Raw genomic sequence first — 20,274 nt, 5'->3', positions numbered from 1 at the left:
TTCAAATAATGGAGTTGACAAAAAGCCTTTTCCCTTTCCCCTCCTGGAAGCAATCTCTCCAGCTGAATTTCCACAGAACTTGATTAGTACTTTTACATTTCATTTTCTGTATTACATTAAGAGTAGCCTTTCTACTAGAATTCAGTGTAATTTCAGGCAGGATGGGTGCCTATTTCACCTTAATTTAATCAGAGTGCTAGTTGAAGGCATTACACACAAAAGCTTCATATTGAATAAAATATCTTCTCTTCCCCTCTGCTGCTGACTTTACACCAGGCTCACAATCACTTCCTCTAATAAGTTATTTCCTCCTTAATCCTGCCTCCTTCCCAGGTTCTTTTTTTTTTTTTTTAATTTGCATCCACTTAGCAAATTTTTTAAGTCAGTTGCATGCTGTGCAATCATTAGGACTTACTTACTTTATGTAACTCCCTAGTTTTTTTGTTTTTGTTGTTCTTTAATTTCTCTTAAGCAATTCCAAGGGTGTATCTATGAGATCCTCAACAAGATGATATATTCGTATTGGCAGGAGGCATGTTTGCTATTTCTTTGAACTCTCCTTGCCCTAACTCCTCACTGTTCGGTGCTCTATTCGTTCTCATTCCCTCACCCAATGGCTCTAAACCAGGGCTAGGTAAACTAAGGCCTGGAGACCAAATGAGGCTCTCTGTTTTTATGTACCTGTGGATCAAGAATGGTGTTTACATTTTTAAATGGTTAAGAACCCAGAGGAAGAATAATTTGGTATCAGTGTCCATAAATCAAGCTTTATTGGAGCCCAGCAACATTCCTCATGTGTGTACAGCTGCTTTAATACTGTAATGGCTGACTTCGACCAGTTTAGACAGAAATCTTATGGGCTTGCAAAGCCTAAAATACTAACTACTTGGCTCTTCACAGAAAGTTTCCCACTTCCTGCCCTATACATTTGCTGACAGACTGGTTTTGGGATCTGCTTATCTTCTTTAAAGCTCTCTAACTTTTAGCTTTTAGATGTTTAGAAAAGTTTTGGCTGATGTATTACTCTGAGAGGAAACAGGTTTTTAGGATCTCCACATAAACAAATAGGCAACGCCCACTGGAGACAGAACTAGAAATGTGTGTATGTATGTGCACGTGTGTGTGTATGTGTATCAAAGAAATATATATATATATATAAAATCAAAGAAATTCTGCAGATACATATATATAATATATATATCAAAGAAATTCTGCAGATACACATATACATATATATCAAAGAAATTCTGAAGATTACATATACATATATATGTACATATACATATATATACATATGTACGTATATATGTATATGTTATCTGCAGAATTTCTTTGATTTGAGAAAGTCTCAAAAGATTTCCAAAACCTGTTGATGTTTCCAAGGGTGTACAATAAATACTTCTTGGAAATGTAAAGCAACTTCGGAATGGTGACTACAACTTTCAGTAAAATTTTAATTGTGCATAATGACATTGTCTTTTGTAAATCTGAGGTCAATACTGAGGCAAGTTCCATTAGATCACAGAGTAACAGATGAAGAGGACTGAAAAACATAACCAGTTGAGATAATTTACGGAAGAAGGGGTCATCCATCTGAGCTCTTTGCATAAAAGTCCATTTAACTGTCTATGAAATGCTAAACAGAAAAAAACAATGCACCAACAAGTATCTGAACTTTGGTCAATATTTAAGACCAATTACAGACTTTTCAAGGTTTTTTCCTCCATTGGAAATAGACTGAGAGAGACAGCAATGGACTCCACACTAGGAGCTCCAAAAATTTCAGTTTATTCCCTATTGTTTAGTTTACTAAACCTTACCTATAAGATGCTATGGCTTGGATTCAAAGTGCCCAGAAAACAATAACCACAGCCTGACATATCCATGTTCATTCAAATGACAGTAGCGAATCACTGCATAAGATAACAGCAAAACAAAACAAAAACCCTATGACTGTAAAAGAAGTATATATATCCCTTTACCTTGTTCTTGCTTAATCCTCTCTCTTTCTGCATATCCCGCAGTCAACATATTGATTCTGTTAAGCCATCTGAAAAATAAAATTAAAATCAGTAACATTGCAACTTAATTTCTTATATGTTACTTCTTAAAAATACTTATTTTAAGAATAAAGATGTGGTGTATATATACAATGGAATATTATTCAGCCAGAAAACAGAATGGAATCTTGCCATTTGCAACAACATGGACGGAGCTCGAGTGTTATTATGTTAAGTGAAATCAGTCAGTCAGAGAAAGACAAATGCCGTATCATTTCACTCATATGTAGAATTCAAGAAACAAAACAAGTGAATGAAAGGGAAAAAAGAGAGAAACAAACCAAGGAACCGACTCTTAACTCTAGAGGACAATCTTATGGTTACCAGAGTGGAGGTAGATGGGAGTGAGGTGTGCTGGGTGAAACAGGTGATGGGGATTAAGGAGTGCACGTGTCGTGATGAGCACTGGGTGATGTACGGAAGTGCTGAATCAGTACATTGTATACCTGAAACTAATAAGAGAGTCTAGTAACTATATAGGAATTAAAATAAAAACATTAAAATAATGCTTATTTTACTATATTTTACTAACTATACAGGAATTACATAAAACTATATAGGAATTAAAATAAAAAATCATTTTTAGAGAGGGAAGGGGGAGACAGAGGGTGACAGAAGAGAGAATCTTAAGCAGACTCCAAGTCCTGCATGGAGCCTGACGAGGGTCTCGATTTCACAACCCTGAGATTACGACCTGAGCCTAAATCAAGAGTCGGATGCTTGGGGCACCTGGGTGGCTCAGTGGGTGAAAGCCGTTGCTTTTGGCTCAGGTCATGATCTCAGGGTCCTGGGATCGAGCCCTGCATCGGGCTCTCTGCTCAGCGGGGAGCCTGCTTCCCCCCCCCCCCGCCTGCCTCTCTGCGTACTTGTGATCTCTCTCTTTCTCTCTGTCAAATAAATAAATAAAACCTTAAAAAAATAGAGTCGGATGCTTAACTCACTGAGCCACCCAGGCGCCCCCAAATTGCAAAATGTAATAAGAATATTTATTTTAAGATGTTTAAGAATATATGAGATAATTCTATGTAAAAGATGTGTTCTTTGCTACTCTTGACACATGGAGTCTTCAATGAGCTATAATTTACTATAGTACAAATTGTTCCCAAACTAAAGATGCTATTTTGATAGAAAAGGCTTAGGCAAACCTGTTCATATCTATAATATAGAGGGTTTTATGATGATCAGAGCCCTATTAATTCTGTTGCTCCAAATTCAGAAGCACTCCAAATATCACTGCTGATTGTGTCTTCAGAACAAATGCTCCTTTACAGATACTTAATATCATACAATATATACTGATGAGGGAGGAAGTTATGAACCTTGCTTGTCAAAATAAGTTTTACTATGAAATGTTAGTTTTGATGAAGGTTATTTAAGTTTAATGATCCAGGGGAAAACACGTCAGGAGTACTTTGGAAATGTGTCTCTAAATACAAGGGTATTAGGTTTTCTAAATGAACAAACATAATTTTAACCTCTGTTCGGATCCTGCAAACTTATTTCCACAAACAATAGTAACTTAAAAATAAACCTTCCCTCTCTCAGTAGTGCTGCTATTGCCAGTGTAGGGGCCTGCATCATTTCAGTCGCCATCTTTGTCCCACCAGATCTCTCCCTGTGTTCATTATTCTGGCTGTTTACACTGCCTCAGATTATTGAATCATAAAATCTTTAAATTAACCTGGCAATTTCCCACTGGTCCGTTCTGAGCTGTGATCCGTATACTTTCTCAAATCAGAAATTAAGGAAGAACCCCCCCTTCCAAACTATCTTAATTTGGAAAAAATAGTATAGTTAACATCATTAAAGTGTGGAATAATCTGATCAAGATATATTTTTAAGAAAAAATGGTATTTGAGATCTTTTTCTCCTAAAAGTTTATCTCCTGTGTCAGATGGAAGATGATGTGCTTTGAAGTAAGTCATATATTTCAGCATTTATGCCCAGCGGTATTCACTGTGTAGAAGACTGTTAGAATATTTTGAAAAGGGGAGAAAGTTGTGTCTCTCAATGACAAAATCACCTCCATGGATATTTGAGCTTTCATTTTAAGAATAAGTCACCTAAAGCTCAACTTTACTTTGATAATTACCATGTAATTATCACCTCAAGTATTTTGGGGAATTGAAGAAGGGACTGGAACAGAAAGGGAATAAAGATTGATCAAATAAATTCAGTAGCATATACTCCCACACTCCAGAAAATTACAAATGATAAAATTACAAATGATAAGAAGTCAACTTCGTGATGAATAACCTTTAAAAAATGACTCTAATAACTAAGAAGAGTTCAAAATTGAAATTTACTCTATAGGTCATTTGTAGTGAGAAAGGTGTTGAATTTGTACCTCAGGGTAATTTTTAGCACTTTTAAGAAAGACCTGCCTGATGCTTTTTGGCTGAAAATGATGATAATAGCACCAGAGGAACATGTACTATTAGATTTTAATCCAGTACTTCATACTGACTATTTTAAAAGACATCACTAAAATTTCATTTTGTCAGAAGGTTAAAGAACAATGAGTTCCTTATGAGATGAATCAGAAAACTAAAAAGAAGCTTCCTTGATTTTTCGGTGCAACAAATTTACTAAATGCCTGATATATGCTGAACAATGAGCTGTTTTAGGGGCACAAAAATGAGTAAGATATAATTCCTGCCTTCCGTGAGTTCCAAAATTGCTAAATGTCAGAAGACAATTGAAAAATTTGACTACTTCTCAGCAGAAAAATCCGGTTCTTGATAAAAACTCTTCAGAAAGTATGTGGCTTACTCAGGCCAGTGTCTACACACACAAAAGGCTGAACACCACACAGCTGTTGGTGCTGTCTTGGATAAGCTTGTCCTTAAAGCCTCAGCTAGAAGAGGCTTATGTATATACTTGTTGCAGTATAATTTGGTATGTAAGGCCATGATAACAGGAGATATATATTCATTAACAGAGTCGAGAAATATTTCATGAGAACCTATGTCTGCCAGGTCCTGTTCCAAGCACCAAGGATGCAGAGAGAAACAAAACAAAGTGTCTGCCTTCACATAGCCTACATCTTAGTGAAGGCAACAGACAATAAATAGGGATACAAATAAACATATGTCAAGTTAGTATCAAGTGCCATTTACAAAAACAGCTAGGCAAAAAAATTAGAAAGTCAAAGGTCCTAGGAATGGGGGGAGGCTATTTTAAGAAAAACTGGTTGGGGATACAAGCATTGGATTTAGTGATGGGGAAGCACTTTAATACTAGGTCTACATTCAGCACCTTACTGTAACACTAATGTTTTAAAACAAGACAATATAGGTAAGGGGATATTGAGCCTGAAGTGAACATTCTCATTAAGTTGTCAATAACTGAGAATAATGTATTGAGAGGAAAAATCTGAGTAAGAATTATGGGAGAAATGTACAATAGTAATTACCAAATAGAAATGGATGAATCCTCACAATTGCAAGGACATATGTGCTGACACGATAAGGAATATATACGCCAAATGAATTCAGTAAATAAGTCTCAGAATACTTGAGAAACATGATATTTTGTTTCCTTCCCACAGATTTCACAAAGACTGGCAATTTTTTTTTTCATGTTTCAGTGCTCATTTCTGAGGAGGAAACAGATGGATGGGGGTGGGGGCCTCAAAAGTGTTTTTGCAAATTACCTCACAATCAAACTTACAGCTGCTCAGAAAATAGAAGGTGAGATTTTAATATTCCATGTGTATATATATATATATATATATATGTATATATACATACATTTTGGTATATGTATATGTATGTATATATATAGGTATATGTAAATTTGGGTGTATGTATGAATGTGTACATGGTATATGTATGAATGGTTATATAGTTATATGTAAATTTGGGTATGTGTATGTCAGAAATCACTATACTTCTAAAATACTTATGCTAGTACTTTAGAAATCAAGAAATAAGCAGATAAAGCTCATATTTATATTATAATTAGCATAATTATAATATTATAAATATAAAATCTCTTGAAGACTTAGGTACATTCCTTTAAAAGGTTGTATATAGAATGAACAATGCCCAGATTATCTTGCTGCTATGTTAACAATCAGGCTATAGAACAAAATTGTTGGGGACATCTCTCCCACCACTGATTCTCTGTTTATTTCCAGCACTGGCATTCCTCCTTTCTATTAACAGGTAATTTCTAAAAACTTGCCTATTCAAAGTAGACATTGGGAATATGATTATAAAAAAAGGAATAAAAACAATAAAAGTCCATTATACTTAAATTTTTAAAAAGATTCAGTATTTCAGGGCAATGCAGTTCTGAAGGTTATAATATACCAAGCAAGTATAAAACAGAACTCATAAATGTATGATATGGAGATGACATATTTGATCAGATCCTTTTTTTTCCCTTTGACTCATTGCTTAGAAAAAACAAAATGAAACACATGGGTTTGATTTAGCTTTTTCTATGAGATCCTGAACCAGATACATCCATAGGAGTATTAGGGAAAAATAGTGACATGACACACTTTTGAAATTTTTGCTAACATGGGGCAGGGAGTGGAGACCAGGAATGGTTTCTAGTTCATAAAAAGGCATTTTCTTTCTTTTTAACAATATTTTATTGAGTACGCATGAGCAGTGGGAGTGGCAGGCAGAAGGAGAAGCTGGCTCTCAGGCCAAGCAAGGAGCCTGATGTGGGGTTCGATCCCTGGACCCTAGGATCATGACCTGAGCTGAAGGCAGCCGGTTAACCAGCTGAGCCACCCAAGTGTCCCAAAAAGGCACTTTTTAATGCCTAAAAATACCCTGATTAACATGTTTTATAAATAATTAAGTTATGCTAATTCTTAGATAGAGGTGATTGTGTTCTATTGTATCCATCTTGTAAGATGGGATAATGTTCATTTTTAAAAACTAATTCTGTTTGGTCATGATGTAAACCCTTCATCTTTATCCTAAGGGCACTGAGCTCAACATGTGATAAAACAGAGAGTGAGTGACTACAACAGTAGAATTATAACATTATTGAAATACAAAATAGAGAGTTACAACTTCCCCCCACATCATGAGCATGTGAATAAACATTTTCATTTTGAGAACAAATTAAGGAGAAAAGGCTCTCCAAACTCTAACTGCCAGAGGTGAAATTTCAAGAATTGCAAGATAAATCCAACAAAGATTGTGGGAAGTACAAGAAAGATTCAGTTCCCTTATTAATAATAAAATATTTTATCAAGTGTTCTCTATACTTGTTTTGTCATTTCCTTGTATTCATATTGCTTTGGACAAACTGTTCCTTTACTCCCAAGTGTCAAAAAAACCCCACAAGATTATTTATAAAAGCATATTAAGTGTTCATTTAGTGTGCTCAAGCACATTTATAAAGTTGCACAATTTTGTGTTTAAAAATATCTGGAGGGGCGCCTGGGTGGCTCAGTGGGTTAAGCCTCTGCCTTCGGCTCAGGTCATGATCCCGGGGTCCTGGGATGGAGCCCCGCATCTGGCTCTCTGCTCAGTGGGGAGTCTGCTTCCCATCCTCTCTCTCTGCCTTCCTCTCTCTCTGCCTGCCTCTCGGCCTACTTGTGATCTCTCTCTGTCAAATAAATAAAAATAAATAAATAAATAAAATTTTAAAAAAAATCTGGATACTGGGGGCACCTGGGTGGATCAGTCAGTTAAGTGTCTGACTCTTGGTTTCAGCTCAGGTCATGATTTCAGAGCCCCACCTGGGGCTCTCCTCTCATTGTGGAGCCTGCCTAAAACTTTCTTTTTCCCTCTTCCTCTGCCCCTCTCCACCCTGTTCTCTTGCTCCATCTCTCTCTCAAATAAATAAATAAACCTTAAAAAAAAAAAAAAACCAGGATACCAGTTTTTTTGGAGACACACAAAGAAAGGTAAATGGGCTAAGAGCCCAAAGTACATAAAAGGAATATGTATTGCCAGCAAACAGTTAAATAGCACTTATAATTGAAAAGGCACTGTTCTAAGCCCTTTATGTGTGTTCATTTGCTCCTCACTATAGTCCATTGGGTGGAGATGGTTATTATGACCATTTTTAAAAGGGGCCAATACCTGGCATAAAGAGGTCCAGTTCTATAGCCAAGGTCACACAGCTAGTAAGTGCGAGAGCTAGGATTTGGACAGTCTGGTTCCAAAGTCTATGCTCTTAATCACTGTGTTATGCTGCCTCTCCCTAGTTGTTGTCAAGTTATATATGTCATGTGCACTGCCTATGGAAGACCTGTGAAAAGGAAAAATCTGAATCTTAAATCCAATTTCTGTAAGTCTAGAAATGAGAGATGGGAAAGGAAGGAAAAGGAAGACATCAAATTCATAAAAGTTAAAGTGGAAACCTGGTGCAGAATGTTATAGATGACGGAGATATGTATATATGTAAAAATATATATATATTTCTTCCTCCCCTCCAACAGCCCCAAATAACCATGTTGCCATTTAATCACTTGGCAGTATAATCTTGTCCAGTGATAGAAGAAATATGACAAAAAGAAATACTAATTTTGCTTAGGACTGAATAATTGAGATGGATGTTGTGCCATAAATGCTCAGCACTTGGAAATGTCAGGGTTTTTTTTGTAATTATCTTTTCTCCCCACCTGGAAATAAATTTGAAGACACATTCTTGAAATGGACTTTTGAAAAAAAAAACCTTTTTTTTTTTTTTTTTTACAGTGGATTTTCTTTTAAGGGTCTATATATGGATTCAGGCACATTTTTTGTAAACTCGATAAATAGTCAACAGGTTCATTTTGACCTTTAAAATGCTGTTCTCTGAAATTAGCTAAGGCTAGATGCAGCTATGCCCGAGTCCATTTTATTTTAAACTGATCGATCATGGTGACATTATTCTCTAACATTAATGTGGAAAGCTTAGAATTCTAAGCCTAACTGACTTTCTAAGTGCTTTGAAATTTAAGTAACATTTTACCTGTTCATATCATCAAGATGTTCAGCAGCAAAATAAAAGCTTTTGATTTTAGGATGACAGGCTTTGAATGCACTGAAAAAGGAAACAAAGCACACTTATTTTATTTCAAATTGGGAATAAGTTAGAACCAATAATTTTTATGGGTAAAATTATCTCAACATCTAACCTGAGTTCACACATATAATGCTTTTGCCATGATGACAGAAATCAGTAAAAAACTCAACTTTCTGCCCACAAACTGCTTTCTTATTACCTCAATTTGAAAGCGTTAGACAAGTAACCTATAATTTAAAAGCTAGAAATTAAAACAAAAAAAACCCCTTCTTTTCTCTCCCTCTCCCCAAATAAAATCAACTTACTATTTCTTGCGGCATTCACTGGCTCTATCAATTTTAAATTCAGGCAGACTGATGAATCCTTCTGCTTTTTCATCCTAAAGAGGTAACACTCTTATTTAGGATATTATACACAAAGGGTTGAAGCTGATAATGCTATGTAACTATGCTGTAAAAATCTATACTAATAAATCTGGTCATTTAATTTTTAAATTTGACATTTTTGAGATTATAGTCCCACTCTTATTTGTTATATTCTATTAAATTGAAGATATACTTTAAACATTTAGACCACTACAAATTAGGATATACACAAAAATTTTGAAAAATACTTCTTATATTAGAAATAGAAAATTCTTTAAACTGTCAAAGTGAAACATGTTTTATAAGTAATTTTCTCACCAGAATGCTTACATACTTTTATAACAGATAAAATAACTTCAGTCCACATTCACCATTCATAATTTTCTGTAATTTTTAATGTTCAGATGTAAAATACATCAAAGTTTACTAATTCAATTCCTTTTCTGCCTCTAAAAATGTCTTTTCTCAAACCTGAATTAAGTATGCTGTGTATTCAAGATTTTATAAATGAAATAAGTTAATTTGATCTTCAAATATCTACCTTCAAATATCTACCTATGAATGCTATATATATAAAAGTCATTTTCTACTTGAACAATTGAATGAAATGCATAAAATCCTCCTCCCTCTAATGTGGCAAGGAAAAATGAGACAGGAGAGTTATCCAAAATCTTATGTTAGATATAAGTTATTCCAATTAGGTTAAGACTACCTTTGGCTAAATAATTTCATTTTTGTTTTCCTTTTCATGGACACGACCAGGCTCCTCGGAATTTTACTCCTAAACTCTGATCTGTGGTGTTATCAGTTCATGGCTCCTTGTATATCAAGTTCAAGTGATACTATACCCCTATCTGCTATCTCAAAGAAAAAAAAAATACAGATTCTTAATTCTTTCAGTATGTATGTATAAATGTAAAACTTAATAAAAATCTGATATTACTGATAGTGACTGAAATGTATGTTATAAAAAAAGAGAGTTTATGACTTTTTCAAAATTTTTCAATATTTGAGTAGTTTTTTCTTACAACTTTGAGGTAAATGCAATAATTTCAAATCTCTTTTTCGATAAAAAATAAAAAATTATATCAATTTTGATGTCTGCTAGATCAATCTTGATATCTTTAACTTTAAAATTCTAAATTCTGAATGGTTTAAAATATTTTTGGGATAGATAGTATCTTCCCCTAATGATGTGATGAGGGATTTTTACATTTCTCCTAAAAAAGCACGCTGGTATTCTTATTATGCAATGGAATTATTCATTCACTTCTCACAAGGCTAACACAGTAACAACTCTAAATGAAACTTAGCTACTGTTCAAAATAAAAAAAATAATAAAATAAAATAAAAGATTCTTATATTTTTTTCACTTACATTTTGAAAGAATATAATATAGCATACAGCAGACAAATCTGCAAGTGAACTTAAAGAGAAATGAAGACTATATTTTGATAACTTTTTGGTTGGCATACAAAAAGTATTTGATAGATGTTAAATGAAAGTATTGGAAAAATTGTTTTTTATATATAAAATAAGATACACTTAGTGAAATAGAAGGCTTTTTATGTAATTGTATGATTGATTGGCACAGATAATATCAAAAGCACAGAAAATAACTAAATCCTTCTATATAATATTGGCACTTATGTTGATAGCAAAATGTTACTTTAAGATTTTACAAATGAAATATGAGGTCAATTTGAAAAATATTACTAACAGCATATTACGGAGTACTGGGTGTATGCCAGGCATTGTTCTAAGCGGCTTTACATGAACTGATTCATTTCATCCATATGATAGCCCAGTGAGCTAGGTACTATTATTACTCTCCCTTTTTGTAGTTGAGGAAACTGATGCATCAAAACTCAGATGGGTTAAATCTATTCTCTTAACCATGAAAAACACAACTCCTCTAGACATTTTGTTATAGTAATAAGCACAATTATGTTAAATTATATTTCAAAAATTAATCTTCAAATGCAAATTGATGAACGTCCTAACATTCATTTATTTAGCTAGCACACTCTATTAAACCATGTCCATTTTTTAAGAAAACAAGTTAACAATAGAAATTATTGTTAAAAAAAATCTTACTAAGGTGAACTGATAGATAACTATCACCAAAGAATGAAAATAAATGCAGAGACAAAGAAATGTCAACAAATAAGGTATACTGTTGCATATCTGTTGTGATAGGTGGTAGGTTATGATATAATTACTCTGGATAAATATCTGTTTACTGCAAATGAAACAGAAAATCATAAGAACAATTTAAATATACTATATACACTCCCCTTCCCTAACCCCTCAATTGGGCCAAATGAAATGAATACTTGCAGATTTTCAAAGCTAGTCTTCTAGTTCACGTTTTCTTTAAGAAAAACAAATTCAAGTGCTATTAATTTACTTAAATTATTAAAGAACTTTGTTCCTCCAAGAAAACAGAAAAAAATTTAAAACCTCGAGCAAAACTGAGATATTTAAAAATCTATTTCAAATTCCATGTATAATCCTTCTAGTTAAGTTATCACTAGAATTAGTTTGGAATTTTGAATTAGATACACAGAATTTTATCTGTGTTGTATTTTTAGATATGTTGCCACATTTGAATAATTGAGACAACTCTTTCCATAACCCTAAAATGCAATCATTTTAAGAAGGCAGATTAAAAAATAACTAGTGGAACTCTCCTGAATTGAAATTAAGGTGGTTATATGATTTTAAAATTTAAGTCCCCAAATGGTGGTTCTTTGGGTTAAAGACAGAAAATGGATGAGAAAACAAAGTGTGCTTTGTCTTACCTCCTCATTAATATACCAGTATAGGGATGCATCCTTTAGGACAAACCAATATTTCTTCCATTTCTGTGAAAAATAACTCTTTGCATCTTTCTTTTTCCAAAGCCAACCTTCACAGTCACCTCGGCCAAGATCTTTGCAAGAAATTCGTCTTTTGCTCTTGCCAGCTATAGGACCTAAAAGATCATAGTGGGTAAAAATGCTCTTTAAATTTCATACAAGTGTGAAGGTAGAAGATTAGTCTATAGCTCATAAAGATAAGTCTGGGTACTTAATAACCTTAAAAATTCTTATTTTTACATTGTATCAGAATATGGAAAATATGGAATATGGAAAACTCTATGGAAATCTTCAGTACCTTTCCCCCCACCTAAGTGACATGCAAAGGAATCAGGAGTGTTAAATCCCAGTCTCAAAACCCATTGAGACCTCTTATTGTAAATGGTACCCCTTCATCATAATTGACTTGAAAGAGAAGCTGGTCTTGGCAGCTCTTGCTAGGGGGTTGTGATCTTCCAAACCACCATGGGCTCAGGCAAGAGAGGATGCGTGAAGTATGCTGGTGATTATCACGGTGCAAAATAAATAGCTATAGATTTCATTTCATTTCTTTTTCCTACCTTTGTTTTTCTTCTTGGATTTGTGCTGCAGTGAGGACTGCTGAAATGTCTGAAATCCAAGGAAGGGAAGAATGTTATTTGACACTCAGGGTACCATCCACAGTGCTAGCATGCTGTACAGAACTCTCCAGAGCTGAACAATGACTCTCAACTCAGGCCAGAGAAAGCATTTTCTTTCTCCAAAGACTCAAATGAAACAGAAAAACTCAAAACAAATTCATATAGATCATGTCATTTAACTTTCTAATCTACCATGAAGCAGGAGAAGATATGATCATTGTCTTTCTTTTATAGGCAGAGAATGCAGGGCACAAAGCAGTGGTAAAACTCAGGGCTCTTACATATATATATTTATACATATATACATATACATATATATATGCATATACATACATGTGTGTGTGTAGTACTACTTTTTACCCCTTTTAAAAAACGGGTTTATTGTGCTTTCCCAGGCCATATCTCATTTGGTTCTCACAAGGGCTTATGAAGTAGTCAGGCAAATAGGACTTTCACTTGTTACTTTGAAGTTCATTCCCTTCCATAAGCCACCAGCACTTGAGTGAATGTTTTCTTGTCACACTTCTGTTACTAGGACTAGGAAGTCATCTTCGTGTAAGTGATGTCAGTACCTCATCTCCAATGATCTTCATTTCTCTCCTCAGATACCGATGCCCATGACCGGGTTTGTTACCTTAAGCACACCCCAATCACCGCCTCTATTACTGACACTTTATGTAGCCCAACAGCTCCGACCCAGTCATTTTTAGAAAATCTTCACTGAGGCATCCAGTTTGTCGACCTTACCAGCCTTTAGTGTCTTTTTTTCTCACTCAGTTTTCATGCGACATTAAAATCATTATGTTGAGCTATATGCTCTCTTTGTCATACTTGTCTAGCTAAACAACCATCTCAGCTAAACCCATCTGCTAAATGTCTTAAGAGAAAAACCCACAACTGTATTAACTGGTCTAGCTTTCAGTGACTATAAATCATTGGTTCTAGTCAGTCTACTAAGCTACATTTTTGTTCACTGGTATAATGAGGTTAATTATGCTCATGTGATTAGCTAGCTAACAGGGTACAGAGATAGCATGTGTAATTTCAATTCACAGATATGCCTTCAAAACGACTTTTAGGTAACAAAATCTTCCTCTTTACAACGGTATGCCTGTAAGGGGTAATTGGATTTTGCCTACATAATATTTGCTGGTCTTGGTTTCATGCAATACATTTGTATTTTGTGACATACTTTTTTATTTGGTTTCTTTGTTCACAAAATAACATTCTACTTATATAGCAATTTTCTTGTTTTGTGTATGATTTACTTAATTCTCATGAATGTGGTATTACAGATGGATACCAGTCCTAAAGATAAGGATCAGATAATTTGCTGATGTATAGTGTAATCCAGAAATAATCACCCTCAAAGCAATAGAAACATGCCTGTACGTGGTATGTGTGTGTTGACAAAACTTTGCAGGATACATGGCTACAGAAATTCATAATAAATTTTGTAGAGAAAACAAAAGATAAAACCTGTTATGCTGTATTGATTTTCCTAAGTGCACTCTGTTTCACAATAAGAGCTCAAATAATAACTCAGGCTAGTGTACTCAAGTATAGGTAATTTACATAGAGTTATTTTCCCTAAATTGGTTTGTCTGTCAGATTACTGATTGTTTTTTTCCCTTTTGTGTTTCCAGAAGGACTCATAATAATCTTACAGTTCATTATTCTTAAAAAATGATAAAGATGGGGGTGGTTTGTTTTTAGGGAGCTACATGTATAATAGACAACTCAAAAGAATTAAGTTATATAAGGTACCTCCTATGCCTTTTGCATGTTATTCCTTAGATTAAAATCTACACAAAACCATATTTTATGCTCTCCAGGCTTCTTTTTTAATGAGAATGATTTTCTTTCCCCATAGATGTGTTTTCATACCATGAATGCAGAGTGTAATCAGTGCACATCCTGTTGAAACTCAGGAACTCTTAGGCACACAATATAGATTTATCCAATATTCAAAGAAGCAAAGCCATAGATGTCCTTTCTAAATACTACAATGAAATTATCTTAAGAGAGATTTTATAATTTTTCCATATGACATGACATTTTGTAAAATAAGAAAATGAATTGAACTACAGTTGAAACTTGAACAACGTGGGATGTTAGGAGCACCCACCCTATGACTTTTGACTCCCCCCAAAACTTAACTACTAATAGCCTACTGTTGGCCGGAAGTCTTCTTGATACTGTGAACAGTTGATTAACATATGTTTTGTATGTTATATATATTATGTCCTGTATACTTCCAATAATACTTTTAATTATTTTTCAGTATTTCTAGGTGATGTAGTTTGTCTGTGAGTTTTTTCAAATTTTCACAAATCTCTAAAAATTTTTCGAATATATTTATTGAACAAAATCTACACGTAAGTGGACCCATGCAGTTCACATATAAGTGGATAACCTGTGTTGTTCAAGGGTCAATTGTACATGCTTTTGAAAATAATAGGAAAAGCAGTGAAAACTACAGTTAAGGAAATAGGGCTCTAGAAGAGAGTTAACATACACGGCTTCAGGCTGCTGTCTCAGAGCGGCCTGCTTGCAAACTTGGTCTCACTTATCATCTGGGAATTTGGCTGGTGAACAGTTCCCTATGCTGACATGAGCTTCACTAAGCAACAAGACTGTTTTGCTCACCCAGGGCCTAAACACCTGTTTTTCTTTGGGGAATCTGGAATTTTTGTAGTTGCTAGACAGAGGATGTCTCTATGACCAATCCAATAAAAGCCTTCGGTGCTGAGTCTTTAATGGGTTTCCCTGGGCAGAGACACTATACACGTGACTGCATTTTTGCTGCTTGGATGAGAATGTATTCTGCATGATCTGTCACAAGGAGAAAGTATAGGAAGCTTGCACATAGATTTCTCCACGTCCCATAGGTGTCTTTTCTCCTTACTGCTCTGACTATACCTCCTTGCTGTGTCACTGTAGTAAATCTTAGCTGTGGGTAGAACTACATGCTGAGTCTTATGAGTCTTTCTAGTGGATCACAGAACATGTGGGTGATCTTGCGGAACCCTGAAAAAGGCTCATATTCAAAAGAGCCTTACAAATTTATATTAAAAATTGTTCATTGTTCATATGTATAAATAATCTCCTGACAGTGAAGGTTTCCTCATGTCATCAGCGACAGGGTGATTAAGCACTCCTGAGGTGCAAATCTATAATTCTGTGGAGTCTTTTCTAGTAGAACTGATGGGATTATTCATTCTGAATGACAAATATTTAATTGATGTCACTTTTTTTCAGTTTCTAATGATATCATGAAAATTTTCACAGAAGCAAGACATTAAGAACAGCCCATGACTATAATGGCTAACGCAGCAGATCATATAAGGTGCTATGACTGAAAAAAAAAAAAAAAAGAGAGAGAGAGGCCTGAAATCTTTGCTTTCATGATGAATGCTTTTCTCACGACAGTGGAAATTTACAATATATTTTATTTTTGTGTTTTTCTTATTAGCTTTAGATCATCCTTCTTCCAGTTTCATGCTCAAGTATATCCTTTAAAAGTTCTTTCATAACAGTCTGTGTGAATAGCAAACTCTTCTAGATTTTTATGTTTGAAAACATAAAAATCCTTCACTCTTGAACAATAACTTAGTTGGGCATAGAATACTGAGTTGAAAATCATTTTCCTTCAGCAATTCGAATAGATCACTTTATTTTCTTTTGACATTTATTGCTACTGTGAAGACATCTGTGGCTACTCTGTCATTTGCAGAAGTTGTCTTTAGTCTCCCAGTAGCTTTTAAAATATTTTTCTCTTTATCTCTGATATTCTGCAATTGTACCATGAAGTTTCTAGGTTATATTTCTTTTAAATAATCCTATTTCATATTCATTGTGTGTCTTTGAAGATATTATTTTTCAAATTCTGAACATTCCCAGGCAATATGTCTTCAAGTGTTCTTCTTAAGCAGTCTCTTTTCTCCCCTCTAGACCTATGTTGACATCTCTCAATTTATCAAACATGTATCTTTCATATTTTTTATCCTCTCATATTTCTGCAATGCTTTTTAGGTAAATTCATTCTGATGTCTTCTAATTTCCTGATTCTCTCTCTTATTGCATCCAGTTTTGGGTTTGCACTATTTAAAGAGTGTTTATTTCACTGACTATATTTTACATATCCAGGATGTCAAGTTGGTATTGGCTCTTTTGAAAATCCACTGTTCTTAGTCATCCTGTTATTATTTTAAAATTAATTTTAAGTGCTTTTTCCATAATTTGTATTTAGTAAGGAAAGAATCACTCAAGTACAAGTCATAGTTCTGGTCAGTGGCTGTTTTTATTCAAGTTCCTTTTTCATGGGTGAGCAAGCTCTTCTTGCTTTCCCAGTTGGTTTCACCCAGCAAAGTCAATCCTCAGTTTCCTGCCATGGCTGCAGGCCATTTGTTCCCTGATATTCATTACAGTGGACTCCCAGCCCTCTTTACTTCTTTCTGGACTCAGAGCCTACCAGGTATCTGGCTTTAGTTCCCATTTATCACTGAGAAATTTTGTTCTTTTTTCTGGTCCTTGGAGGCTAGATATTGCTTTTGACCATGATCATAACATTTTATGTGTTTGGAGTAGGATGGGTGTGTGAGTGTTTGTGTCCGTGTGTGCATATTTAAAGCATAAGTTCATAATGCTTATTGACCACCATAAATAGATTCCCTTTGTAAGCATTTGTGATGATTAACTGCCTTTAAAATGTATTTTTACCTTATTTCCTAAATTATCATTTAATAAAATCTTTCTTCTTAAAAAGATTTATTTATTGGGGCACCTGGGTGGCTCAATTGTTAAGCGTTTGCCTTCTGCTCAAGTCATGATCCCAGGGTCCTGGGATTGAGCCATGCTTTGGGCCCCCTGCTCAGCAGGAAGCCTGCATCTCCCTCTCCCATTCCCCTTGCTTGTGTTCCCTCTCTCGCTGTATATCTCTCTGTCAAATAAATAAAATCTTTTTAAAAAACTAAAGATTTATTTATTTATTGAGAGAGAGAGCATGAGACAGTGCACGAGCAGGGGAAAGGGCAGAGGGAGAGATATCCTCAAGAAGATTCCCCACTGACTGAGGAGCATGATGTGGGGCTGGATTCCAGGACCCTGCAATCATGACCTGAGCTGAAACCAAAATGCCTAACTGACTGAACCACCCAGGTGCCCCTCAGTAAAATCTTTTTAATGCCCTCACTAATACTTTCTGTTTATTGTAGTGAGCAACTGGACAAAAGTTCTTTGAACTTTCTCCCTAAGAATGTCTACAAACTCTGATCTTTGGTAATGTATGACTTCATATTATTAGCCAGGACTTCTTGACTGAGCTTCAGGTTTCCTAACTCAATAGACTGAATGTGTACAAAACTAAGCTTATGATATCCACCACCTGTCATCTAATCTGCTCCTCTTCCGGTCTTCTATACTTAGTAAATAGCAATTCCATTCCCCCTACCCCGACAGGAGTTCCCACCCAGAATCCTGAAGTCAACCTTAACACTCTTCTTACATCCCACAGCCAGCTCATCAGCAAGCTATATCAGCTCTGTCTTAAATATATGTTTACAACATGACTTTTTCTTACTGCCTCTACTAGTAGCACCCTGGTCTAAGCTACCATTGTCCTTTACCTGGATTGCTGAAATATTTCTTCACTGTCCTACCTGTCTCTGCTCTTACCTTCTTTATTTTTAATACAAGAGCCTGAGTGATCTTGTTAAAATATGATTTGAATCATGTCATTCCTCTACACAAAACTTTCAACTGGATTCTCATCCCACTTTGAATTTGAATGCCAAAATCCTTGCAATGGCCTTGAAGGCCGTATGGCTTGGCCCCTTTGCCTCCTATCCCTACCCTTGCTAACTTTGTTCCAGTCACACTTGCTATAGCTGGAGCATACGAGGGCCCATTTTATGCCCTTTAGTTTTGCTATTCCCTTTGTTTGAGATGTTCTTTGCCCACATGTTGTTGTGGCTCACTCCCTTAACTTCTTCAGATCATAACTCAAATGCTTCCTTTTTAGTAAATTCTTCCCAGGCTTCCCTATCTAAAATTGTTATTCTCATTGCTCTCAATACTTCCTGTTTCCCTTCCCAGCTTTATTTCTCTCCTTAGCATTCAGCATTACTGAAAGTACTTATATTTCTTGTTTACTACCCAGCTTTCCCTCCAAATATAAATGGCGTGAAAGAGGAATTTTGTTTATTTTATACACTGCTTCATCTTCTGCTAGAACAGGGCCTAGTGAAGAGGAAGTGCTCAACAAATACTGGTTGAGTGAATGGAAGTTGAGCAAACCGTCAGCAAAGAGCATAGGATATAGTCTTAATCGGGCAATGGTTTTAACCTGAAGAAGTCCTTCAGCAGGGGAAATAAACAAGTCAGGTTTCTGTTCTCCAGTAATCCACATATAGGTCTGTTCTGAGTAGGTCGTTTCTTCTGGTAGGTAAGAAATATTTCTTTATATCCCTTTTACTTTAGTGCTACTTGCACTGAGACAGTCTTAAGGCACTTAATAGTTTAAAATTGAATTCAAGATGTGGCTCGCAAAAGGACATTAAATCTGTGTCAAAAGATATATGTGCAAATAATAATATGATGAATTATGAATGGGTGCGTTGAAATCATAATTCTACCCATAAAAATAGAATGTGCTAAAATAAAAGGCCATTATGAAAGTATTGTTGATCCTCTACTTAACCATGGCAATGCATGCAACAGTATTCTGTTTGGCTATAAAAGATCCCTTTTTCAGACATTTGCCTGAAAAGACCATTTATCTTTTATTTTGTCCACAGATGTTCTGTTCAAACTCTATTCCCCCCTCTTTTAGATGAGGAAGTGTGGGGGAGGGTAATTTGGGTCATTCTTATCCTGAAACTTTCAGAAGCACTTATTTTAATTGTGGAAGAAAATGACAGTTTCTGTGTTACATTTTGAAAGCTCAGCTACTATTAAATTCTTCTCAAGTTGCAAATTGCCACACTTATGGAAAAATTTGCAATCAAAATACTCTCTTGTTGCAATATAGCAACTTCCTCTTACTGTAATTTTCTGCAAAGTCCCAACATTTCTGACTAGAAATGACTAGTCAAACCAATAGCTTATTTTCTTACACATAAGAAAAGAAGGTGCTTAGCAATTTGAAACACTTGGGATAAATGATAGCTTCTTTCACATATTTGATTTTTAAATAAATAAATGTCTTTGAGATTTAAATATTTCACAAAGAAAAGGATTTTGCCTTACTTTCTCATTATTTCCTGCTAGCAGAAAAAAGGGCCTAAAAATGAGGAAGTGGGGGTAGGATGCTATTGGGACTAAATATTAAATCAAGAACTCAAAGGACGAATGGATAAGGAAAATGTGGTCCACATACACTATG

General features: G+C 35.0%; 1 protein-coding gene across 5 annotated transcripts in view; it reads right to left on the bottom strand.

Moving 5' to 3' along the window:
* The window catches only part of CNKSR2 (connector enhancer of kinase suppressor of Ras 2), a 282,747-nt gene that overhangs the window by 49,023 nt on the left and 213,450 nt on the right, over positions 1–20,274 (bottom strand). For all 5 annotated transcript variants that reach the window (XM_045089401.1, XM_045089398.1, XM_045089399.1 and 2 more), the window contains 5 exons: positions 12,831–12,879; positions 12,214–12,386; positions 9,350–9,423; positions 8,991–9,062; positions 1,983–2,050 (listed from right to left, as the gene is read on the bottom strand). In XM_045089401.1, the coding sequence (XP_044945336.1) occupies positions 1,983–2,050; positions 8,991–9,062; positions 9,350–9,423; positions 12,214–12,386; positions 12,831–12,879 (436 nt within the window). The remainder of the gene's footprint in view (positions 1–1,982; positions 2,051–8,990; positions 9,063–9,349; positions 9,424–12,213; positions 12,387–12,830; positions 12,880–20,274) is intronic.

Source organism: Mustela putorius, unplaced genomic scaffold, assembly GCF_011764305.1.
Source record: "Mustela putorius furo isolate JIRA1106 unplaced genomic scaffold, ASM1176430v1.1 tig00003836_pilon_pilon_pilon, whole genome shotgun sequence".
Lineage (NCBI taxonomy): Eukaryota > Metazoa > Chordata > Mammalia > Carnivora > Mustelidae > Mustela > Mustela putorius.
The sequence above is the reverse complement of the archived record's forward strand: the minus strand, read 5'-3'. Positions and strand labels throughout refer to the sequence as shown.